Source organism: Zootermopsis nevadensis, unplaced genomic scaffold (genome assembly GCF_977971745.1).
Source record: "Zootermopsis nevadensis isolate Lab colony 2312 unplaced genomic scaffold, Znev_1.0 Znev_ptg000008l, whole genome shotgun sequence".
NCBI lineage: Eukaryota > Metazoa > Arthropoda > Insecta > Blattodea > Termopsidae > Zootermopsis > Zootermopsis nevadensis.
Window position 1 is genome coordinate 13,745,589 of NW_028259140.1, and position 27,121 is coordinate 13,772,709.

At 39.1% G+C, this 27,121-nt stretch overlaps 1 protein-coding gene across 3 annotated transcripts in view; it reads right to left on the minus strand.

Moving 5' to 3' along the window:
* Positions 1-5,299: 5,299 nt before the first annotated feature.
* The window catches only part of bur (GMP synthase burgundy), a 33,112-nt gene continuing 11,290 nt past the window's right edge, over positions 5,300-27,121 (minus strand). For all 3 annotated transcript variants that reach the window (XM_022062901.2, XM_022062900.2, XM_022062899.2), the window contains 13 exons: positions 26,309-26,517; positions 25,946-26,040; positions 23,034-23,151; positions 21,315-21,468; positions 20,355-20,498; positions 18,739-18,904; positions 17,390-17,541; positions 16,878-17,093; positions 15,038-15,217; positions 13,347-13,472; positions 9,405-9,635; positions 8,807-8,995; positions 5,300-7,007 (listed from right to left, as the gene is read on the minus strand). In XM_022062901.2, coding sequence (XP_021918593.1) covers positions 6,906-7,007; positions 8,807-8,995; positions 9,405-9,635; positions 13,347-13,472; positions 15,038-15,217; positions 16,878-17,093; positions 17,390-17,541; positions 18,739-18,904; positions 20,355-20,498; positions 21,315-21,468; positions 23,034-23,151; positions 25,946-26,040; positions 26,309-26,496 — 2,061 coding nt within the window. In that variant the 5' untranslated portion in view covers positions 26,497-26,517 and the 3' untranslated portion in view covers positions 5,300-6,905. The remainder of the gene's footprint in view (positions 7,008-8,806; positions 8,996-9,404; positions 9,636-13,346; positions 13,473-15,037; positions 15,218-16,877; positions 17,094-17,389; positions 17,542-18,738; positions 18,905-20,354; positions 20,499-21,314; positions 21,469-23,033; positions 23,152-25,945; positions 26,041-26,308; positions 26,518-27,121) is intronic.

Below are 27,121 nucleotides of genomic sequence, written 5' to 3' on the forward strand. Positions count from 1 at the left end.
GATCTCTTCTTCTGAGTTGTCACTAAATGAATGATCTGGAATATGTTATACTTCCACATATAAAATTAAATTTCATTTGAATATTCCACATTAATATGTGAATGGTCAAATTGGTTAACTACACCTTGTATTATCCACTCATGACAAAGATAGATGATAACTTCTGGCAATGAAATACTGTTCACCACCACTGCAGAGAACATCTCTACTACATACATGTAATTTCAGACAGTCATACTACAGTTGAAAAATTTTGTAACGTAGTTTATTAGCCTACAGATAGTAACAGGCTAATCAATCTAAATAGGCATTTAGAAGCACAAATCCCATTGATTCTTCAAAGGAACACGCGTGAAAATAAATTAATACAAAACCCTTTGTAAATAACACAGTAGTTAAGAACTGAAAATCAAATATTAATACATGAACTTAAAGCCCTTTATGCCATATAGTATGACATGGTAATAATCCTTTCATACCAACCACTTTTAACCAGTTAAAAGGATCATTTACTCCCTGCTTCCTACAACATACAGCACAGAGAAGTGGTCACAAATGACTGCTGCTTTTTTCTAGTAGTACTGTTTACTACATATAGGGATGAAGCATGGAATTAAAAGACAAATGCAACAGCAGAAAATATACTACCTGACCAAAATACATTATCAGAACTGCCAGATTACATAATTTGTTACCAAAGATACTCCCCTTGAACTCTGTTCAGCAATTACATCATCACTGCTCAGTTCTTGAGGTAAATGTATACGATATTTCAAGAGTCTGGTTGGTTGTTCATATTGAAAGTTACGGGAGATAATTTTGCAAATGGTCATTTATATTCCCTGTCACTAGTCTTGATTGTTATTGTTCTAACAAGACTGTCAGAATGTGGAAGAGTTCTAATAACAAGCAAGCTCCCATGTCATTGGAGGTTAAGTTATCATTCAGAAGTATGATTTCACCACCCTGGATATTTCCTGGATAAGTATTCCGAAGACCAGCACTGTTTTTAGTAATGGGGTGGCCACCATTCACCCTGCACATTGACACCTGAAGTGCCCAAGAAGTAAAAATGTACCACAAAACGGAACAGAAATAAGAAAAGAATGCACTGTAGGATTGAGCTGCTTCATCAAATGCTTGTGATTAGTTTCCTGTTTATAATTTATAAAGAACAATAACAGACTAACCTGTAATGGCAACAGCTATGATGCTTCTCCACTGTTCATGTACATATGCACCAAGCTAATTTTTGTAATTTGGGGTCATTGTTAAGTTTTGCTGTGACTGGCCATGAGTGCTGAGTATTCCTGATTTTTCAGTATCACTCAAACACATGTTAATATAGTTGTAGCAGTTTACTGTCCCAACAGTTACCCCAGATTTCTATCATATTAATAATGTGAAGAGATGATGATTACAGTATTAGCTCAACAAGTACTATCCAATGCAGTACAAATACTTAATCAGCAATAATGGGGCTTTACATTTTCTTGTTACAACATTCTACCCAAAATGAAGCTTGATTCAAGACAGTAGGTTTTGAAACAAAGCACAGCAACTATTTGCAACCTGTTAGTGGTGATACGTGTTGTACAGTATAACAGGTCTGGCCCATCATCTTGCGAGGACTCACGAGGTCAAATTCCAAGAGTCATCGGCATGCTGGAGTATTGGGACAGGCGAGTCTATGACGCCGCAGCGCAGGACCAACCGAACACTTGGAGTGTTCAGGGCTCTGGCACGAATTATTCGAATGTAAGACCCACTTCTGACTTGTACACATTCAAACTGGACTGTGCCAAGAACATTCTGGAAGGTAAGTAGTCCACCGACTAATTACAATGACTGGCTGACCCAACCGAATTTCACCATAGTATCGGAATTAAAAGGGAACGAGAGGCCAGGCTGAGAAACTCATCTATTCTAAGGCTTCAAGGGAGGGGTACACTGCCATTGTGAATTTGCAAATGTTTGATGGAAAATTGGAACTTTGCAATGGTGAAGTTTCAACAAATATTGCAAATGGGTGATTAGGCTCATTTTATACACCATTATGAGTGAACTGTTATTTAAACAATATGCAATACTTAAGTGTTGTTTAACTGCACAACAACCATGACTAGCAGTGGCAGAGATAAATGGTGAAGGCGTAGCTCAGGAGCTGAAAAAATAATTGGGAAGAAACTTTCATATGTGGAAGTTTCATTGATGAAGGCTTACCATCAACGGTAATGACCTCTTCTCTGAAATCACGTGTTGAAAGAAAACCTAGAAGGTACTGATTTTGCACTTCAAGACCTTCAGTATGTAAAATCATGAATGAGGTTATCACAGTCACTATAAATATGAGCTTGCCTGGTCTTGAAATGAAGTGTTTCAGTGCCCCAAAAATGGTTTCTATTAACAGGTCACTTGCCACTGCTTTAGTGCAGAAACAGACGAAAACCGAGATATATCCCTTGCATTATGATCAGCCTGTTACCCAATGATTTCTTAGCAACATTATAACATGTTTATGTTCCATTGGTGTTGAAGCATGTCTTCCACTGACTCAAAGTGATGACTCATGAATAAATGGATTCAGACATAACAAATGGTTCTTTGAAGAAAGCGACTTTACTTGTTCCAGGCAACTCAATTCCATGGAAAATTCTTTATGTTGCACTTGTTTGATTAAGGATTTAAATGCTTTATTAAGCTGTGCTGAAGAGAGGCTATCAAGATCCCTTTCTTGGCATGCTTATCCGCAACTGTAAATGAATCGAAGGCATAACACCGTGACTCTTTGCAGTGTTGGGTAAGATGAACATATCTGAATGTGATCGAAATGTATCGAATTGTGCATACATTTTACTGCTGTCTGTGTTGTCTTTATATGCATCTTTATTTTCCATGGTACTTGTCTTAGACTTAGGCAGAACAGGGTTAGTCAACCATGAAGGCCCTAACCACCATAGTAACTGAGACATCTCAGTAGATTGAAGTCCACGGGAAGCATCGGGTTTTGTTTGCTCTTTACATGAGACCATCTTTCATAAGCCAAGCTATCTTGCACCTTTGATACACGATTTGCAACAGAAGTCTTGGGTGAGCAGCTACCCAAGCTATGACAGTTACTGAATCACTGCAGGTCTATCTCTCTTTAATGTCAAGTAACAATGGCACTGCTCTAGTATAAAAGAGTACAAACATATGAACACCTGAGCTCAAACATCACCTCCCTTCTCATCTTCCAGTTCTGATTTATAAGGCCCAATCTGTCAGTTCTAATAAAAAAGTGTTATTTCATGCTTCACTAAACATTTACTCTTCTGAAGTTCTTACGAATTAGATGCCTTTGCAGACAGTAATAAGCAACACAATTTAAATCAGCCTGTTGATAAATGTACTTTCATCTCCAGTAACCACTGCACACTGAAAATCCTATGTGTGATGTAAATGGGATTTCTTACTTCCTGCAGTTTGCTTCAAGTCTATTAGCGATAAAGCATCAAGTGTACACAGCATTCCCTGCGAGTGTGGGAAGGCGTACACTGGTCAAATTGGACGTTCCACTGAGGCAAGGGTCAATCACCATCAATGGCAGATTCTTCCATCCTGATAAAGTCTGCTTGTGGCTGGACACAGCATAAAGTTGGGTCATGGCATCTAGTTGCAGAATACCAGTGTTCTGACCAAAAAATCCATACACATGGACCAGATCATCAGAGATCAAGCTCCATCTCTACAACATGAACACCATGCTCACCCTAAGCAGGTCATGAACACCTCTCATTTGTGACCTCAAAGATTTTCCTTGAGAGTTGATCCCCTGAGGCTTGCTGCCCACCCTTTTATAGCCTACATCCAAACATTTATTGTCTCCCAGCCATCCTCCTTCATTCCCCTCACTAGCCTTTCTCCCACATATGGTACTGCATCACCCATCCTTGGATTCTTGAACTTTATCCTACAGGTTTAGCTCTGTATTTCACCTTGCATCAACCCTCAGACTGGTCCCACAAATAGACGATTCTTTCTCTCACTTCTGACCCAGTCCCCTCTCTATCTCCTGCATGGAGACTCCCTACTGGCCCGACCATCTCTTCCTTACTCCTCAGCTTTAACTGGCCAATTTCCATTTAGTCTAGCCCTTCTGACTCTATACAAACTGTTCACTTTCCAACACCCCTACTTCAGCCCTGAAGATGGAGACATGTTTCACTGAAATGTCATTATCTACCTACGAATCCAAAGTGCCACAACCCAGAAGAATAACTTCACGGTCTTCACTGCTGTGGGAACCTCAACACTCAAGAACTATCTATATCAATCAAAGCAGACTTCTGTTCAAGTAGTTTGGTCTCAAAGAACATCCAATAACTGAGTTTGAATGTACTTGATCACTATAAATAAATAAAGTTATACATTTGTCTGCACATAATAACCATTGCAAACATCAAAATTAAAGCTAAGCATATGCAAACCAACAGTACATTACCTATCAATAAATAAATTGTCTACAAATAGCTAAATCACAGTGTGTAAAATCCTAAGTCTAAGCTGAAGTTTTGAAACTTAAAAATTTTTATTATAGACTTCCATTATCAAGATGGCTGTCTTCTGGGTATTTACACCATGTAGTTTGGTAGATGTTTATCAACATTTCAGAGACGCTTGCTGACTCTATCAGGGTGACAGTTGATCAACCGCCTGATGGAGGGAGCATGCACCTCTGAAACACTGGTAAATATCTACCATACTACATGGCGCAACAACCCAATACACAGCTATCTTCAAATCTCACTTCCATCATATTTTTGGAATAAAAACATGGGCACCTTTCACTGTTATGAAATGCAGATTCTTCTCTCACGGACACGAACTTATTGGTACGTTTAGGTAATTTCTTGACCAAATATTAGAAGTTTCACTTGAACTGCTGGCACCACCAAGCAAATGTCAATCAATCCCTGTGAAAATATACTTCATTCATGAAAAAGTCATATCTTGCATGTTTGACCACCTTGTGTAGGGTAATAAGTGTTGGACATGAAAGATTACCAAAAGGAACTGAAAATAAATTACAGTATGATCAAAAGTTGAGAAGGCATTGAGAACCGTAAAGGAAGATAAGGTGGGGAGAGTGTATAACAGAACAGGAAGCGTGAAAGAAAGAGTCTGTCACATGAAACAACCTGTCTCAAGAAAGAGGTGCTAAGAGTGAGGAAACCCACAAAACAGTGCACATTGTGACAGTTTTGTTGTACTTACCAGGCAAAACAGGATACTGTACAAACATCTCTTATATAAACAATTCAAGATGATTCAATATTTATTGAAATAAACGGTGCACTTTCAGAATCATGGGCCTCGTTCACACCGCTGTCATCAAAACCATACCCGCTCAACACAGCCTCTGTTTCTATGAAGGTGGCGCTACTTACAGAGGCCAAGGGTCAGAACAATTTGGCTGTGTCACATCAAGCGACTGGTAACAGACATGTTCCTCCCCTCCTCCTGAACAATCCACTTCAACAAACTCATTAACAATCATCAAGTGCAACTTTCAAGCCAACAGTTATATCACAAGTCACACATAATGTACAATCATGTCAAAGGTCAATCCAGAAATGCACATGACAATAAAAATTCATAATTTAAAAACTGACAACACAGATGGGAGGGTTGAAGGCAGAACTGTCCATGTTTCTCTGTAAACCAACTGAAGCATTCTTTGGTTTGGGTTTTGAAGCTCTGGCACAAGAACCCAGAAAAATATATCACCTGTGTAAAACCAAATTTTGAAAATCAGAAGAAAATATTTTACTATACAGCCTGAATGTTCAATTCATTCAAATGTTTTGTTATGCAGTCCCACAAAACCTATTAAAATATCTTGTGCTGGTCTTCTTTCTATCACTTGATATAGAAATATAATGCTATTGCAATATATTCAGTGCATTAACCAACTAAAAGCCAATTGTTAGTCTGACTGAAAACAGCCTTTGTAAGAACCCAATGGTGGTTGTGTGGGAATTCATAATATAAATTCAAAGCCAGTAAACATTCATCCTGTATAGGACAACAGTAATAATGACAAGGAAATATGATGAACTGTACATTCCAAAATTCTGAGCAATTTGTTTGCACCCCTGCACAGAGCAATGGCAGCTGAAATTTTGTGTACAGTCGTTACTAGATGGGCTAAAATAGAACAGTAATGACTTGAGATGCAGCATATCAAATGAGACAAACAAGAGAAAGAATTCATTGTGGCTTAAGAGTGACATGCTATATAATGCTCTATGGTTTGCAGAGCAATATGAAATGTTGGGGGGGAAGGGGGCATCATATAGCACCACAAATGATAAGCACTTAAACTGTGTTCTTACTGGATTTGTCTGAAGTACATATAGCATGCTGTGTGGGCTCTCATGTGACTGGCATAACCTGTATGCCTGGAAACACTGTGCTTATACCTTGTGGTGAGACAGCGGCATGGGCGTGACCAGACCTATGTTCAGATGTCAAATAAATACCAGAATACATGTATACACTGCACCGCACCCTAACAACTAGTGTCATCTGGTAGGAATGATGTAGTGAAAAAATACATTAAAATATCCCTCCTTTCCCTCTGCCCCCCAAACAATAATTTTGGTTAAAAAAGTAGTATGATTCATCCAATTGTGCCTCTTCACTTAAACGGCATAATTTGTCGCAGATAACCCAAACCACTAAGCCAGGCATGGTGAGAAACACAGGACTTCAGTGGCCTGACTCGTCTCATCCAGAATGAACAATGCACGCATACTTGCACGTATCACAACAGACGCACGGCACTCACGTCTCCCACGAGTGTCACGCACGGCTTAGCATAAAGTGCTTGTATAAAATGCTATCAAGCTTGATGCACACCATCACTCCCATTCGGTCGTACCAGGGGGCTTTGACGTCAGGTCATACAGGACTCTGGACACTCCAGGAACTGTCAGTATCTCGGTAACCATCCTCTGGACAACCTGCCAAAACGAAGTGAAGCCTTATTTCAAAACATAAGTATATATACTACCTGTGCAGTTACTCCAAAAAATTAGGAAGTCTTATCATGTCTGGGGGGGGGGGGGGGGGGGGGGGGGACAAACGTTTAAACAAATTTCTGCATTCAGATATATGGGCTATAAGATATGAAATGACATAAACATGGACTAAGAATAAAACAACCTCATATAATACACTAAATGGATGTGTGAGGACAGAAGTAAAATAATGTTAATGTAACAGTGTTGAAACCCAGCCTTACATATGGATGTGAATCATGGGAATTACAAATAAAAGATAACAAATGAGTTTTATGACATACTTACGTACTGCGCGAGAGAAAACGAAGAGTGAAGACAATACGAGACAACTAGAGGTAGTTAATAATGTCAAAGAAACTGAAGAAAACTGGAAAAGATGGAAAGAGCATGTGTCCAGGATGTCACCTATTCAATATCCACATTCAGTTTTACTTTATAAACTTTGTTGAAAGCCAAGACTCGACGCCAAAAGAAAAGGCTGAAGGACCAAATAGTTTAGCCTCAGAACTGGTTGTCACACCAAGCCTTGACGGGAAGAAAAATAAATCTTTACATAGCGGATGGGAAGATTCCAAACTCCACAGTAGCAAGCATTCTCCAAATTTTATCTGTTCTTAATTTCTTCATGAAAAATATTCTGATTCTTTCCCACTGTTCTCAAATACCTGACCTCTGCCATGTTTTCAAAGGTGTTATTAGCTACCTTTACATTGTGATTTTGTGCTGCGGTCTGGTGACAAGACATGAACATGAATTCAATTAGTCTTCTCAGTGTTTGCTTCTGGACAATCTTCCTTATTAGAATCTAATATTTTCTCATCTCTGCATTCTTACAACCTGATCAGACTTACCATACAGTGAAATGATCAGATCACTTAATAATCTTTCTGTGTTCTGATCTTTAAAAACATATCTTGGTAAAAGGAATCTTCAAGGCTGCTAAGTAAAACATACATGTAAATTGCAAAATGTGTTAATGAGAAGCATGAGCACAGTTTTCATACCTCTTGTATGTAGTTACTCTCTGGGTTCAATGAGAAGTTTAACTATAAAGTGAAAAGTACTGGCTCCATTGAATTAGGTGCAAAAGTAAACTTCATGTTTTCTATTCTCATAAGACTGGATGTCTGTGTGGTTTTCAAGCAAATATTATACAAGGTTTCCCACAGACTAAGAAGTTCTCTGACACACTTAACAACCTTTCAGCATGGACTCATATTTTGGAGTGCCAGGCAGTGCTTTTGCCTACTACATGCTCCAACACTCCACCCTACCCCATGAAACAAAAAGAACAAAAACTAAAATGGCATATAAAAATCTTCAAGAGATTGATAATTGCCACAATTATGAACTCCATGATTATCTGCTGAGCAAATTCACCAGCAACAAAGACTGACCATCTGTAGTTCAGGGTTGATCTAGTACAGGCAATTTTTATACAACATGGAAGTGGAATAGGATGGAAAAGTGCCATGATGAGACAAAATAGCACTCCAACTAACTGAAAGACATTTCCTGGAAAGAGTTCCACTGAAGGTCAACAAAGGAGTGTTATGAGTTACATGCAGGCCAAGATGAAGATGACTGTATTCTGATGATCTGAATGTGAGCTGTCTCTGTGTACAGGGAAGCTTCGGTCTCCAGACAAGTATGTACATACCAATCATACACAAATAATTATGCAACTTTTACATATAATTCAAGAAGCACAAATATATGTACCGTAACAGTGGACTTACATCTACTGGCAGTTCTTGTCCTGGGATGGCCGGCATTCCCGTCATGAAGTCGTGAGTACAGAAAGGCCTGAGCACAATGGAACGTTGACAGGAGGGAATCCGAGACACTTGGTCACGGTCAAAATGCACAGGGATCAGCACAACCGGCATCTGACTGAGAGAGTTGACACAGCCAGATGAGGCCAGCACCTGCCACAGTATAAACACCTCACTAATAAGACCATCATTTTAAGTAAAAGTGGTGAAGTGTTTTAAGCATTAAACCATACAGATATATGAGGAAGTGTAGATAAAGATCTACACATTTTGAACGTCGGTCCAGATGGTGTCAGTGGCCGGCTTCACACTATGGCCACTTTCCTTGCAAGAGCCTGCAGTACCATATGATTGGGGACCAAGTCATCATCTTTAAAAAGTGAACATAAATATGCTGCTATATCCCGTATAGTGGAATGTCAACTTAAATTCAATATTTAAAGACGTATCCCACATTCTCTCATTATTCAGGTAAAAGAATGTCACGGTAAAGTAAGCAGGTTTATGTATTGCTTCCCAGCTAAACACTGTAATCAACAACTTGCACTTTTATCTTGCTCACCTGATTGGCGACAAGGTCCACCTGCCGAAGCGTGCTGAGGACATTGGAAGTAAGAAATGTAGGTGTGATGTCCAGCACCTGGTCACGCACCAACCCGCCCCATATATAGCACACCCGATTTACATTGTGACACACCCGAGGAATGAGACGAGCCAAAAACAGCATGTCACCCCAGTCAGGCTCCTTCTCGCTGGACAGTCCTACAACATAGCTGTAGGTCCGACAGTCTCCCTGCACACAGACCATGACAGCAAATTCATTAACCTTGAAACAAATATTCCACTTTTATACAAATACTAGTTACAGTAAATACCCACTTGGGGTTTCTCTGGGGGACAAGCATGTTGGACCTCAAATTGCATAAAGCCTTAAACATGGGTTATACCAAAATGAAACAAAAAATTACTCCCTTGATTATAAAAATACTTGAAGGATATAGGATTTACATGATGTAAATGTACATGAGGACAAATAAAATTTAAAAAAAACTGTTTTCTGGGAAGCTGCTCAATGTAGTCTCGTAGAAATTGACTGACATTTCAGAGGTACTTAACCTGTTGACGCGGAAGTTTAAATACCCAGCATATACCGCTGTTGTGCTGTTCCGGCGGTAGTAATTTTTAAATGCCCGTTTAAATTTTGCTGTAAAATACGTTTTTTTTCATAACTTTTGAACTATATGAGATATAATTATGAATTTTTCACTGAAATCCTCTTAAAAGATGGTTTTGTAATCTTACCTTAAAAGATGAGCACCCTGTGTGTGACCAATGGGAGCAAGTGGATCAGAAGTTGATTTTTGTGTGGTAGTCCTTGAAACAGCCATCCATACACAACCCTGCCTCACACTCACTACACCAATAAGTCGTATCTTTCCTTCTCCCGCGTTTCCTGCACACCACACATCTTCTTTGAGGTGTTGCCTTCCTTCCGGTGGCAGGAATACGCTCCGGAAAATGTCTTTCTATCAGTCTTTTAGGTGGCGGCTCAATTGCCGGACGGCCGTGTACAGGACGAGGAACACCAGGACCGTGTTTTTCTATGAGGCCTTGGGCTAATGAAAGTCTGAATTTCAAGGTGTCTAAGTTTTTGGTATGAGAAACAGACCGGTACATGACCATTGCGTTATGTATCGATACATTCAGCAGTCTCTTGAACAATGTCATGTACCACTTCGTTCCTCTTTTTCGTTCCAGCAAGTACGGCTGGAGCATCTGATCTTTCAGATCAACTCCCAGCATGTGTTTATTGTAGTCAAGAACTACCAGAGGCTTTTTCTCTTCTCGCTTGGCTCTGTTGACAGTCACACACATATCATCCTTGTGGTATGTAGAAATCATCGTGACTCTCTTCTTATCTTGCCACGCGAGAACTGACACATCGCCAGAGTGTTGACCACAGCGCTCTCCTTTCTTCAATTTCATATTCTTCACTGAAGGAGGGACATTCTTCCTGTTGGCACGTAAAGTTCCAACACAGTCTGTTCTTTTGGACTTTATAAAACGTGCCAAATCCGGTGAATTATAAAAATTGTCCATCCACACTGTGTGTCCACGACCAAGAAGAGGTTCTAGCAGTTTGACTACAATTGCTGCAGTTTTGTTTGTTTCTGCAGTCACAAATTTATTCGACAGTTCCATGTCTTTTCCAGTATAAACCAGAAAAGACCACACATAGCCAGAGCTAGACTCGCATAGTTCAAACGTTTTGATTCCAAATTTTGCAGCCTTGAGGGGTATGTATTGTCTGAAGGACAAACGACCTTTCCATAGAGTCAAGGACTCGTCTATCGAAATGTTCTGGGATGGAAGATACAAATTTTGAAACTTGTTATTCAGGTGCTGAATGACTGGATAAATTTTGAAAAGTTTGGGAGGTCCTTGATATTCATTTTGCTTACTGTTATCTGCAAAATGTAGAAATTTGGTAATTATCTCTAGTCTTTCCAGAGGTAAAGTTTCAGGAAAAAACGGAGTGTACAGCAACCGGTTCTTTGCATAATAAGATCTGATTGTAGGCTTTTGAACAATGCCCATCAACATAAATAGAGCCAAAATCACGTAAATTTCGTCTACTGTGACATCTTGCCACTTCCTAATCCTAGATCGAAATGTGAGAGGATGGGCACTTTTAGAAATTTCTTGCTTAGCATATCTGTTGGTTTCATCTACAATGAGCTGCACAAGAGCTGTATCGAAAATGTTTTCGAATGAACTCACGACATCTAGTTCAGCCGTGTCGAACCGAGGACCATATACATTACAAAATGCTTCTCTTGAAGCAGGAAATGAGTCTATATTTTCCCACACATACTTGCCGGAAACAATACCTGAATTTGCTTCTACAATTTCTTCCTGGCTTTCGCCACCACAAATGTCACTCTCATTATCACTAATCGCTAACGTTCCCGGTATCACCAACTGTGTATAGTCAAAGTCTACACTCTCAGTGTCCGAGCTACTATAATTGTCAATTTCGTCGTCTAACAATTCGTCTAGAAGTGATATTTGTTCAGCATCAGATAACACACGACTGCTTGAAGGATTCTCCATTGTAAAACTGAGGCCAGTCGTTTATTTTTAGACTCCCAGGTAGAAACCCAAAAGATTCTGTACAGGGTTGCCGGATCTTCACACACAGAAAACTTTCCACAACAGAGTACTACAAACCTCATTGCGCTGGCATTAATCGTTACAAAGTTATGAGCTGAAGAAATTAGGCTTAAAGCCGGGTGTAATATTACGCCCAGCTGCAATCCCCAGCATTTAAAGGCCGGGCGTAATTTTACGCCTCTCGGCGGTGAGGAGTTAATGGCTCCATCATCAGAGTGATAAGTCAGTCAATTTCTGTGAGACTACGTGATGCAACATCCCAGATGATAGTCACCATACCTGTTGCCATGAGAATCCAAAATCTCACAAATAAAGTATAACTGTAACATTGGAGGGGAGAGATGTGTGTGTGTGTGTGTGAGAGAGAGAGAAACATGCACATTACGGGTGTATTATTTCTTGAAATCATACAAAACAAATGTTTGCTTTGTTGGACATATCTGACAAAGTAAGAGCAATTCACATTCCACCTGGTCTTGCCATCATCGTGTCTGAAGAAAGACATGTACTTTTGCACAGCCTCAAAGAAACTGCCTCCTAAAATGAAGGAATCGGTGGTTTCTTTTCTACTTCTTCTTCACTCTGTAGCTTTGTTTTCTTTATCAACAGCACTGCATATTTCTTTGGCAATCATTCTTGGTGTAGTCTAAAGAACATCACTACAGTTCACAATGTCTTTAAACTAAATTTCTGGATTTTATGTTACCTTCATTGAAGCCTTCAGTCGGCTGTTCAGAAGTGGAAATGAACTCTAATTTTCTGAAGCAGTTTGAAATAGACACAAGGCTTATAAACTCCATGAAATTATCATGTGAATTTCTTGCAGTACACTTCATTTCAGTTATTCCTTTCTTTCTACTGGAGAGAGTGTTTTCTCACGTCTGCGCATGCTGTGTTCACGTGAACACTGAACTGGGGTCCAGATTCTTCCTCAAATGGCTATAATACCTTAGATCAAGAAACACTAAACCAGGGTATTATTATACAAAGCCATGAATGCAAAATGACAGAAAACCTTATATCATGAAAACTTAAATTTGGATTCACTATAACTACACTACTGTTCTCTCTCTACTTCGTAAGACTTTACACCTAAAATCACAAAAGACTTGGAATGATTTCTTACCATAACAGATAAAGGGTAAACTTCATTTTTATATTCACAGTCTGAATTTTGTTTCAAAACTCAAAGCCATGTTTAAGGATAAGTTTAAAAATGTAGTCATCCACACATCCCAAATCACAGCACTCTATATAAATTATCAATCAAAGAAATGCAACCAGGTATACATCAGACCTCATTTTACATAAGAGTAATAGCACTATTTACCTGGACACCAACACTTCGAATAGGCAGTAATGTGGCTGCTAGGTGCTGCTTATTTGATACTTTCCTCAGTTCTAACCTCTCTTCTTCACTTGTTACACTCTCCACACGGTTAAGCAATGCATGCTTCTGTAACCAGAGACACAATTAACTCAGAGGCTTCTACACAACGTCATACAATCAAAGCACAATGTTAACATTTGGAAGCAGTCTCTTCTCTGAAAACTGTAAATATCTCTTGTTTCCTACCGATATATGCTATGTAACGGTGTACACTGTGATTCATGAGAATTGTTCAAGTGAAACCAATTTAAAGATTGTTCTGGGTGAATAAGTAGAGGCCATTAAAAATAGTCCCGATGTGCACTGAGGCAGCCAATGGTGACAAGTTGTGGCAGATGATGAGACCCGTTGCCCTTACTTTCAATCCACAGAAGACCTTATAATGGAAACACCCATCCTCTCTCTGCCTTAAGAAATTTAGGTCCCAACCATTTGCAGGGAAGGACATGCCACTCTTTTGGACACAAGTAGACCCTCATAGTGCTACTGTAAAACCTTCCCAGAATTCCATATCACTATAAAAGAAAGGATGTCGCCCTCGGTGGACTAGTGGTTAGCTTGCTCGCCATTGTACCCAGGCTTCGCTTCCTGGCCGAGATTGATGGATTTTTAAGGGTTATAAAAATCTATAGCACAACTTCCTTTGGAGGGTAAGTAAAGCTGGTGGTCCCATGTTGTAGATTTACGGCATGTAAAAGAATCTTACAAGCATGACACGAGATGTTTCATAAGCAAAATTCAGTGGCCACTTCACACCCAAGTCTCCTGATTAACTGCTAGATGACTCTGGCAGCCAAGTCAGGATTGAGTAGAAATTGTGCAGTCAGCGGGGTGGTCACTCACTAATCATAAATGCACAATTCAAGATCAAGAAACTTCCAAAAAGGAGGTGGCGAAAACCCACAACCGTGTTGTACAGCCATGAAACAAACATAAAAGAAAGGGTCCTTTACATGTGGCCCACACTTCCCATGACACACGTGCTACATGCAGTGAAGGTTGTGCACTATTCTCCATAGAGCCAAAATCTGTCATCATGTCACTTCCGTGTATCAGCTCCCTCAAGAGAGTGTTAAAAGACCAATAATTTATGTCTGACAAAGACATTCAGGCAGGCCGCAGCGGTTTGAACGGTAGCCCAGGTAGTTTTTTGCACAGAGGCTCCAGGAATGCACTGTCCTCTGCTTGGTAGTGATGGAAGTAAACCAGTGGCACTGCCATTTGCTGATGTCCATTGGAGCACAACCTATGATGTCCCTCGTGTCACAGGAGTGTGTACACAGTACCAACACTCATACAGAATTGCAAGCCTTGTGCATAATGCTTGCGTATGTCCACACAAACAGATACTCAACTTTAGCAACTCACACAGATGTCACAAAAACATGGGCCTGGTCAGGCGTCAACACTCATTCATTCCTTGCTGCCCCAGAGAGAAATCTAATGCCATCCATTCAGTTTACAAAGCTCATAACCATCTGCTCATATATTATGCACACAATCACTTGATCACCTGTGACTGGCTGTATTTACCAGCAATGCAATATGCAGCTTTTACTTGAACAACTCTCATAATAATGTAAATATAATAGCTTGCCTGTGCAATACAAAATGGACCAAACAGTCATTACCTTTTGTAGCATCTGGTCATACTCCGCTATGATTTTTACAAGGACCTGAGTCTCTGAGAAATCCCGTTCCATGTAGGCCTCCTCGGCACACAGTACTCTTATGGCGAGGCCTGGACCTGGGAATGGGTGCCGCATCACCAGATCAAGTGGCAGACCGAGGTCCCTGCCCAACATCCGTACCTGAACAGAGGTCCAGCTATGATAATATGAGACCTGGCTGTAAAGAAGGCAAATTAGTTAACCCTTATCAGCTGTGCATCACAGTAGTATCCCACTAAAATGTGTAATTAAAGTTCAGCAAGTAGCCCCATAGTAGAGGGCATTACATCCAACATCCCTGTATAATAGAGATTAAGAATCATAAAGATCAACAACTTGGAGAAACTACAATGTTCCACAGGGCCTGGTGGCTGTGAAAGAATCAAGTAAACAAATTTTATGTCAAGTCTACTCCTCCAGATTCAGGACAGTGGATCTTCACACTCTGAGGAAAATTTTTCTCTTATGCACAGTGAGGGTCCAAAACCCATCAAATGGATTTTTTTCTACATTAAACAATATTTTCAACTGTCACAAAACAATCAGAGATCTGCAAGGAGTCATTTAGAACCCCACATTATAACTATTTTATTACTTGAAACCAACAGCTCTTCACATAATCTTCCTCACCACATTTCAGCAGCATATATAAATCATATCTTCTCATTTCTGGCTTACTACAGAATCCCACTTTCATCAGATTTAGAGATAAATATACCACTAAATGTGAAACAATAGAACAAAGCCCTTGAATAAAATCACACTGCTTGTTAAACACTTTAATTTTTTCCAATCGTCTAATTCAGATACAACTGTATCATAGTATGTGAACACAATTTTCCTCTTCCAGTGAAGTGTTTAATAGCAAACTGCAAGTCTTAGGAGTCACCTTAAAAACTAGTTGCCAGAATACAAGCAAACAAGCATGTGCGCGTGCACACACATATCTTTATTAAAATTTTTGGTGGATAATCAATATCTATTTTGTCATTAACCTCCTTCAAAGTACTTCCTTCTGGCACACACACTTGCTCTAATGCAACTGCCACCTTTGGAAATGCAACTGTAAGTCCACTTTCACAGTTACCCAAAAATGGCATGGCATTTTTGGAAATTAAATTATTAATAAGTAATCCCTCAATAAAATCTTGTCGGGCGATCCAGCCACGTCAAATGGTCCCTGAAATGTTGGTTTTATTGTTTAACCATTTGATGCAGCTGATCACCTGAGAAGATTTTATTGAGTTACTTCGCCATGAAAGCTTCAAATCAAGTAATCCCTATTTACAGTGAGAATCATATGAAACACATAAATATAAAAGCTGAGTTATTTATTGTTAATCAGTTGACACATAAAGTTACCAATTGCTTCATTCAAAACTAAAGAAATAAGAATATTCACTGTAGAACATGATATTTTAAATACTAGAAAACACAATATAAAGCATGTCTATATGGAGAGTTGAATAATCAACAGCTTAACATGTTCTTTAACTGCAAAGGTTACTTCACATAAAATAAGATGGCAGGATGATTAAGAGAAATGTGTGGGAATGAAGCAGATTGCACTTATCTTAGCTGTCACCACAAGATCTGAGGTAAACAGACAGGACAGCCAGTTCCCTGTCTAAAATTTAAAATTGTTATGTAGAGAGCACAGGACAATACTAATTAATGATAAGCTAACCTGTTCAGTGGGCAGCAGATGCATACCACAATTTACTGCTGTGCCTCAAGCAGTGTTCTGCTCTGTAACATTACATAATTATAATTACAGCTTTAGTAGCACTCAGATTAATACCTCATCCTTGTGAAAATCCTTCAATGGCTCAACAATTCGTCCCTCATCTCGAAGCTGCCTGATGAGCTCGCTGTCATTGTGGTGTGTTTTGATCACATCAGCCTTGCTGCTAGCAAGGTGCGAAGCAGACTCGATAAGGTCTGGCCTTAAGGTACCCTGTCCCAAAAATACTTCTTCTGGCTTCAGGTTCAGCTCTGATATCACTTCATTTGCCACCTGCAACAGTCACACAGAACATTAATAATAACAACAACGACAATAACTTGAAATTAGCTTATTAGATCTGGCATGAAATATTTATCATCAATACAAAGTCAGTTGTAAGGTATAAGGTTACAAAGTAATAGCAAGGGGGAAGAAATCGCTGGAATGAGACAGATAGGAATAGAAATAAAAAGCATAGATCAAGACTGTCAGAACAAATGGAGCAAGACATAGCAGAGGCACAACAAAATGCTATGAAATTCAGACATGTGCACTGGGATGAGTAATGATTATGTGGGGTTACTGACCTTCACAAAGACATCTCCAATAATTTTCCTCTTCTCTTCAGGATTTGATGTCATGCAGAGAATCTTAGTAATACGAGTTCTGGAGTTGGGATCTCGTTTGTCCATGGGAATAGTTGTGGTTCCAAGCAGGAACTGATGGCTGGCACTGATCACTAAAACACATCAGTGACTGTCATGTGCATATCTCATAATGTAAGGAAAACAAGGGGATCCCTCCCCCAAAGTTTAACCCTTTTAATGCCAGCCTATAGCATCAGCACGTCAAAAATGTCATGCCATTTTTTGGTAAAACTGCAATCCTTCAAGAGAGGGGATAACTCTAATTGCCACAGATTTGATTATGTCTCATTTCTTTTATTACTTTTGATAAAACCTTGTACAACACATACCACTATTAAATCTTTATGTCTAACTACATTTCCTGTACATACGCATGCATATATACACAAATTCTAGAAGTTATTAAATCATAAAATTAGACTTCGAAATTTGCTGTCAACTTTCATACACTGAACTCACTTAAAAAGAAATTATGTTTTCTCTTGTTATAGTACATTCAGTTATTGGTTACTGTGTTCCCATGCACTCTCTGTGACTTATTCAACATTTAGAAAATAACTGTAGGTGCACCTCTGTATTAACGAGGCACACGTCCAAATACGGTCACAGACTCGGACAAATATATACTTTCAATTAATCACATATTCCTTTCTCTCCTTATAGCATTTACACTTCTACCTATATTATTTACATTCCTTTGGGTGGGCAGAAGAAAACATGATTGCAGTACAGTGACATTCAAAAGGTCTTCTTTATGCCACATTCCATGCAGAGACATTATCAATTTCACTTACAATCCAACTTTGTACCAATTTTGGGAGGCATTTGCTTTCATTATAGTGCAATGTGTTCTTTGTTACTAAGTATCTGTCCCATTATACAATTTATCACTTTATAAAATGCTTTCACCGCCATCTTACAGAATAATACGGGAAAACATACACTTGTACAGGTAGCATCACTGGAAGTAAGTCCATAAAACGTAATAGTCTTTTCCATAATGTCACATAAACCACAGTACCTAAAAGGTTTGGCATATTTGTTAACATGTGGATTTGTGTTTAAATCCTATGATTCTGAACCTTCAAGAACAGCACGGATGATGCTCAAGTACAAGATAATGATAACTCTGAAGAATTTATGAATATAAAACTATCCAAATAAACAAAATAAAGACCAAACATTCCACAAAAGAACACCACTTTCTAGACAACAGAAACTAGAAAGTTTCGGCAATGATTTCAGCACTCACACTGAAAAATTCAAAATCATGACTATCAGTACACTACCTCTCAACCTCAGACCCAGCTTCTCAAGGGATTGTTCCACTCTCTGACTCTCATTCTTGCGCATAAAACCATTGTCAATATGAACGGCTATCACTTGGTCCTCACGCAGGGCTTTATGCAACAGTGCGGCACACACAGAAGAATCAACACCTCCACTCACCAGCAGCTGCATGACAAACAGATCACCAGAATCATCCAACACATCTTTTAACAAAAATAATATCCTTACAGACAAAGCAGATTGTGGTATTCTGGAGTGTGACATCTGTTAGAAATTAGAAATTGGAAAAGGCAGCTGGCCATTTTGTTATACAAGCATGCCATGTCAGTTTTAGACACGGACATGACAGAGAGAATGAATACAAAAGGTTACAAGCATTTGGATCATGCTGCAAACACCAGTGGGATGACCAAGTATTCACAACCTTTGAATGTTGTCATTAATCGGCCATAAAGCAGGTACCTTTGCCGACAGATTGAGAATCCAATTGTGGAAAAAAGTTTCAGAGTTACTGGAATTTCCTGAAGTATATGAAAGTGAGGATTTAATGACCAATCTTTTTTTTTTTAGCATTTGTCCCGCTTTGGCAGGGTCTACTTTTTTCCTATCTTGTTTTGGGGGTTGCGTGATCTATTTAGACATTTGGTAGGACTCCTTGGACGAGTGATCAGACTGTCGCAAGGCCTCTACCTGTTCACAAGACAGCACAACACAGAAAGACACGGACAAACATCCATGGCTTGAGTGGGATTTGAATCCACGATCCCAGTGTCCAAGCGACACGAGGCTCTCACCTCAGACCACGCGGCCACTGAGACTGGCTTAATGATCAATGAAAGTGAGAGTAATGATAATGGCAATGATAGCACTATTGGTGGTGACAGTGAATGACACAAACATTTTAGTGAATTACTGACTGAAGAAACAATTTAAATCAAACTGCATATTACTGGCAAATAAACCTCAGCATTTAAATTGTATCTGATAACATTCTACTTGGGACTCCTTTAAATATAAGTTTCATATATTACATGCCCCATAATTTTAAAACGAAAAAAAACCTGTTATACAAGAGTAAATATGGCATGTATACTTAACATCAGAATACTGAAGAATGCAAACCCTAGTGAAATACAAACCTGGTAAATTCTAATACTGATTTCATTTATTCAGGTAAGAACAGTATTAGTAATTTCATAAAGTAAAAAAAAGAAGGGACACAGAATATATGGAAAGATATGGCTTATAACAGAATACTGCAAGACAGGAAATGAATGTGTAGAAACACTATCAAATCAGAAAATGAAAACAACAGAAGCACATTAAAGCTAGATTAGTGAAATAATTTTAACAGTAAGAATCTCTTCAACACAACCATCTGGCTATTCAATGGGTACTGGAAGTCCTGGTGTAAAGAAGCCAGGGTGCAAAACTAATCGTATCTACTGCCAAGGTTAAGACGCCACGTCAACGTCAATGACAGTGACGATATAGTACAATGCATTCTTAAGCAGAGGAAGAACTCTTTTTGCCAGTGACAAAAATCAGTTTATCAGTTGTGTCATGAAGTCTACATATTTTAAAAAATCCTATCAGAAAAATTTCTTTCCCTTACCAGAACTTTGTTACTGCCAACTGTCTCCTTGACGTACTTCAGACATTCCACTTCCCTACCCTGCAGAGTGTAGTTGCCCGTACAGCCACTGATGTCAAACAGGAAGTTCTTTATCATAGTCTTTCCATTTGTTGTGAGGTCAACCTATGGAGGCAGGCACAAACAATTTGCAGACAGGATCAAAGTATGGAAGAGAATGACAGTTTCTGCTCACTGAGAGACAAATCAATCATCCTTTTCACTTGAGACAACAGAATCCTCCATATGGGTGCCCCCATCTCAGAATGGATTCTACACTTGACTAGTGTTTGCAGAGACCATGAAAATTCATCATGGACCAGACATAGGGGCATTAGATACCAATCAACAGACCAATGAAGAATGTCTTACATGAAAATATTTGTAATTAGCAGCTGCACAACACAAATATTGCATGTTAAAAGTTCACACTGACTTCACTGCAACCTCATGAAACAAAGTAAAACATCAATTTTGACTACGAACGTAGGCATTATTCTCCCTCGCTTTGGTTCAGACCACTTATTTTTATTGATTATTTTTAACGCTAACTTTTTATGAGATGTTTGCTTTGAAACAGTCTTCCTTCATTGTGTTTCAACGATCAAGTAAACTCCCAGCATATTGCATGACACTTGTTAAAAACAAATGTCATGCAATACAAGAATTACACAACACAAAAAATAACTGCAAAACTATAATGTAAAGATACATGTAAATTTTATTACATTTTTTATGAACAGAGAGTTTCATATTTGCAGAAACAGCTTAATCACAGAAACTGCTATAGACCAGAAGGCCATGGTCTGATCATCACCACTTTCTGAATGGTTTCAGGACTCAAACAATCCCAGCAGCAATTTTCCTGAGAAAGAAGCACAATGTCTGTATGCACAGTGTACTAACAGAGATCACAATGGTGGATGACACACACATGCCTACCTCTGGGTGGAACTGAACGCCATACAGACGCAGCTTGTCATTAGCTACACCTGCTGGGAAAGAACTTGATGCTGCGACAACTCGAAAACTATCAGCAACTTTTTCTATACTGTCGCCATGTGTGAGGAGAACTCTTTGCGCTTTATCCAGTCCCCTGCAACAGATAAAACAGCACTTGCTTCAACCAGCAAATTAAACTATTTATTCTCCTCCATGCTACTTCATGTTTGTAGACTGCGCTTAAAAGTTACTACTATGATCTATAAACCTGAAGATGACTGGTTCTTGTGCAAAACATGTAGTTCAACATCAATAGGCCCTTTACAGTAGTGTAAGGAGTGAAACAAAACCAATAACATGATGTAGAAAAACTGAAGGCGTTTAAACACGAAGATAAAACAAAGAAGACACAAAGATGCTACACTAGAACCCTGAAGTTACTTGCAATGAACAGAAACTGTAACAGCCTCTTTAATCAGCTACATTCCCATAAATGTGTCTTTCACAACTTTAAAATCTTAGAACATGAAAAAAACAGTGTGTGTATTCTCCACTCAATGATGTAATTTCCCCAAATTAATTTGTAAAGCTGCTTGGGTATTTTTTATTAACTAAACCTTTGCTGGTGATACAAATTTCCAAGTATTTTGATCCTCATAATCACGTTTTCAAGCAAACAAACGCCTACTAATTCAGAACAGCTCAATATGTGACATACAATAATTGTTCTATTATAATGCATATGAATGTCATTCATATGCACATCTTATGTAAGAACTTCAGCAAATGTCTGTACCACAGGTACGCCTGACATATGCTATAGAATGTCTGACAAGAAGTAGCCCTACTGATATGCTGCAAGTGCAAGGTTGTTCTCCTGCCATGTTTCTCTTGGAGGGCAGTATCAGCAGCCACTCTATACTAGCAAATGGCCACCTTCTAAACCCTCCAATCTGCTTTACGCTAGGGACTTCTGCAGGTAAAAGTTGGGACCCTTAATTCTGATTGACAAAGCAAAATGTTTTAGTACTAAGCAAAAACCTTGTGATGCATTCAGAGTTGAAATATGCAACTCTCATACATGTAAAGAACAATGGACAAAGAACAATATTTTACACGGTTCTGTGTCTTATGTGCATGCAAACAGTTTTCTATTAGCACATGACTCTTGCCAACAAAGAATGTACTGTTACCTGCATGATGTAATTAAGTCTGTAACCTAATATCACAACAACATAACCAAATAATTATCTCTTGTTTATTCCACTGCATTACCAATTTTTCAGAGTCAAAGTTTACTGAAACTCCTACAGGTAACACCACTTTTAAATTTCAGCATTTCCAACATGCTAATGAAAAGCATCAAAACAATTACTTTGCACTAATATAATCAATCCACAGGAAGATGGCTGTCTTGCGGGTTATTGTGCCATATAGTGTGGTAGAAGTTGACTAGCATTTCAGAGGTCTTTGCTACCTCTATCATCAGGGCAATGATGATGGAGACAACAAGCACCACTGAAACATTAGAACCTTTCTACCAGACACGACACAACAGCCATCATCATACTCGCCACTGTGAGAACCTGAAATCTCTGCCAATCTATATGTTTAAATTTCAGTCACAAAAACTACACAAAACAACCCCAAGAAATCCTTGTAACAAACTGACACAAACTGTGGCCTGTGACTTGTTCCTGAAGCACTCCCATTACTCACTTAAACAGCAAACACTTGCAGTCCACCTCAATACTGAACTGTCCATCCTCTCTGCCCTCCTTCCTGATCACTAGACCTCCAAACTCCTTGTTCATCATCTGCATACCATAGCATATACCTGCCAAGCAAACAGAGCAGTTCAGGATTCGTGCAACAATATAGCAATATATTGCTTCATGCCCACGATTGAAAAACTTCATAGCCAAATCAGAAAGCTCAGTTGCATACTTTACATTTCTATGTGTAATTCCTGACAACACTAAAATTCTTGTTCAAGGTTTTATGGAAAATATAACTATAAGACAGTACATAGCATTTTATAAAGAACTAAAATAAACATATAAATAAAAAAGTTGTTGGAAACAATAAGTACAGTACTGTGCGAATTAGTTGGGACAAGCGAAGGAATGCTAAGTCCAAGCCCTGCAATGGACACGCGCAAGTTTAGACTTGCAGCAGAGCGATATCTGCAAGTCTAGAATTGTCTGTTGTGTTGCTCTGGTATTATTTACACTTCCACTTTAGTCAGAATTGATATTTCATAGGCTGAGAACGTGATTAAGTAGTTCACAATTTTCATTGGAAACTTTTTTATTAAATACATCATGGACATCACGCCTCGTAAACGAGCTAAAATAATCGCTTTAGGTGAAAACACTTCACTTACTGCTAGGCAGATAGCAAAAGCAGTTGGGGTCGGGAAATCCAGCGTTTCACGGATCATGAAGCTGCATAAGGAGACAGGGTCCGTGGACACGTCCCGTAAAGGACGTTGTGGAAGAAAAAGAAAAGCCATCCCTAGAGATGTTAGTCTAATTCGAAGAATTTGTATCATAGACCCGAAGAAGACCAGTGGAGACATCAAAAGGGAGATTGCGTCTCATGGGATTAATATAGATGCTTCCACTGTACGTCGTCGCCTTCTGGAGTGTGGCCGCCGGGCTCGACGCCCCTCCAAAAAAGCAGCTTTTGATACCCGCTATGAAGCAAAAAAGGCTATCCTGGGCAAAGAAACATCGAGACTGGACTGTGGAGAATTGGGAAAAAGTGATATTTTCCGACGAAACCCACTTTGAGGTGTATGGCTACAGGTCAAATTTTGTTCGCCGCTCGCCTGGAGAACCTCTTCAATCCGGCCACATCCAGCAATCCCCCAAACACTCAATCAAGGTCCTGTTTTGGGGATGTTTCACAGCTTCCAGGCCACAGACACTTCACCCCATTGAAGGAATGATGGACAGCAAAAGTACATAGGCGTTCTGGAGGCGAAAATGGTCCCAACACTGCGGAAGCTGTTTCCTAACGGCGATTGGGTATTTCAACAAGATCTGGCTCCATGTCACAATTCTAAGCTTGCTAAGAGCTTCTTTACCCAGCAACATTTGAAGGTATTGGAGTGGCCAGGAAATTCACCCGATCTAAACCCCATTGAAAATTTGTGGGCAATTATTAAAGCGCGCATATCTAAGATGGATTGCACGACGAAAACCAAAATGATAGAAAGTGTCATGAAAGTGTGGTACCACGACGCTGAAGTGACGGAAATGTGTGGAAAGCTAGTGGCATCAATGGTTGAGAGGGTGAAAGAAGTAATTAAAGCTAAGGAGGGTCACATTCACTATTAACTACACTATTAAACAAATAAATATTTTAGTTGTGTCTTTGTTACTGTAGTTTCCTATTGTCCCAACTAATTTGCACAGTACTGTAGACTGCTTCTTTTTTTGCTAATGGGTTTTGAGGCTTCTAAGGCTATTTGCAATGATACATTATTTAAGTCAAAAACAGCCCTGCTACACCACAAGACAAGATTCACACACATGCCAAGATATGATACACATAAAAGGATAGTTTCTAAAAATAGTAACAATACCCACAACACCAACAACAACCACAGAAAAGGGTGTAATGGTAGCTGGTGGTAAGACTTTGGTTAGAAAAGCAAACCTATGGTAATAAGAGACACTACAATCTTTCAAAAAAAGTCTTTCCAGACAATATGTAAAAATTGAAAACTACAAAATTACATAAAACTGCCCATTAATCTAACCTGGTAAGTCCTACCACATTTAAAAATGCAAACATGTTATAAATGCTATTGCAACCATCTCTAAGTATGTCAGAGAAAGTGCCACAAAGATGATGAACATAAAATGTAAGCCAGGCTTCATTACATAGGCAACCCACTAGGGTATGCAGCACACCTCTACAACACAGACAGGTGCCCGCTCACCATACAACAAACAGTCATACATCAGACACACATGACCAATCCAGAGGCATGTCAATGACTTCCTCCTTACAGACAGAACTGAAGGAATGCTACACCATCAGCAATTCACTGTCATGAGTAATAATTAGTCCAGTCATCTTGCCACAAGACTAAAATAACCATCAGACCAACTCGCTTTTATAACATTAAAATCAACAATACATAATTTGTACTAGATGGACACATTTTGATCTGTATCAGATCATCGTCAGTGACCTATAGTAATGAGCGCATGTGACATAACATTGTCATATCAGTTTGGTATCTTTGAACTAGTGGCACTAACATACATTACAAATTAAAATGCTCAGTTATATACACATCCAGACCATTCATGTAAAATATTAAGTACTGCACTGTTTAGTTATCACTTCTTCAGCCATTCTATGACAATCTCTAATGTCCAATAATGTGATCAATGGTTCCTACTTTGAGTTATATGTAATAGAGCATTTATAATATTCATTATTCTTTTCAAAATGGATAATCATATTGTAAATATACAGATGATAAAACCAACTAAAAGTGGCACAACAAAGATAAAACTGGTCCTTCTAAACATGAAGAACATCACATTGTGTATGAAGTCACTAAAATACATCTTGTAAACTCTTAATAAAACACTTGTGTACATGATTACCTAAAACAGGAATTCCTATCCGAAAGATATCCGCATCATACCGAGGGGCATCCTCGGCATACACAGAATTTGGTCCTCCAGAAATAACGATTGCTCTGCAAACAGAAGAGTATAAGAGAATTTAGATATTCCACACTTCTTACATCTTTTAATTGCACTTCCTAAAATTGCATTTCTGTTCACACAAAGACAAGTTGTTAAACTTGTTGAAAAACTGAGTATATCTGATGTAAAAGTTTGCATAAAGTCTGCGCTGACTTCTTTCACAAAGGTAGCAAAAAGTGCACACATGAAACACATTCTTTTTTAAAAAAAACTGGCATCTAGTAATGTTGGAATAGACAACTATTAAGTATCACTTACTTGTAGCCCTTCTCCTTCAAGGTAAAGGCTGGTGTATCGAGAGGCAGAATCTCACTCTCCACACACAACTCACGCACCTTTCGATCAATCACTTTGCCATACTGTGCACCAGCATCCAGAATGGCAACCCGTTCCTGGTTGTGGGCACCATTGGCACGATATTGCCCCTCCGGACTTGTGTTGTGCATCTCACTGGAACCCCAGCAACACTGGAACAAACCAAGCTGCATCAGAGTCCTTGAAGAACCTTGGGCTCCTCACATATGGGAGGTTTCTTGATGTATTCAGACATTTGGAGGGACTCCTTGGACAAGCAAACGGCCCATCACAAGGCCTTTACCTGTACACAGGACAGCACAACACAGAAGGATGCAGACAAACATCGATGCCTTGAGTGGGATTCATACCCACGGTCCCAGCGTCTGAACGTTCAAGACCCATGCTCCAGGCCACATGGCCACTGTGATTTGCAGTCACTTTCTCAGCAATTTTTAAAATACTTTATGAACTAAAGGTTATCACACAATGACACATGGTAAAACATAGCCAGATATCATGGTCAACTTGAATATAACTATTCCAGCAGTTGCCTGGAGGGTCTGAGTAGAACCATAAAACCTGATACCAAATAGGCAATTGAACTGTGTATCACCTAAGTGAGGCTCTTAAAATATTTGAGACTCAAGGTATTCAAATCATGTACAAGTGACTTGTGTTCACATTCATACACTTACTTAATGCTTTCAATGATTTTCTGGTTTTAAACACATGAAACGTTTGTTGCCCATAAGTTTTCAATTTCACATATATTAC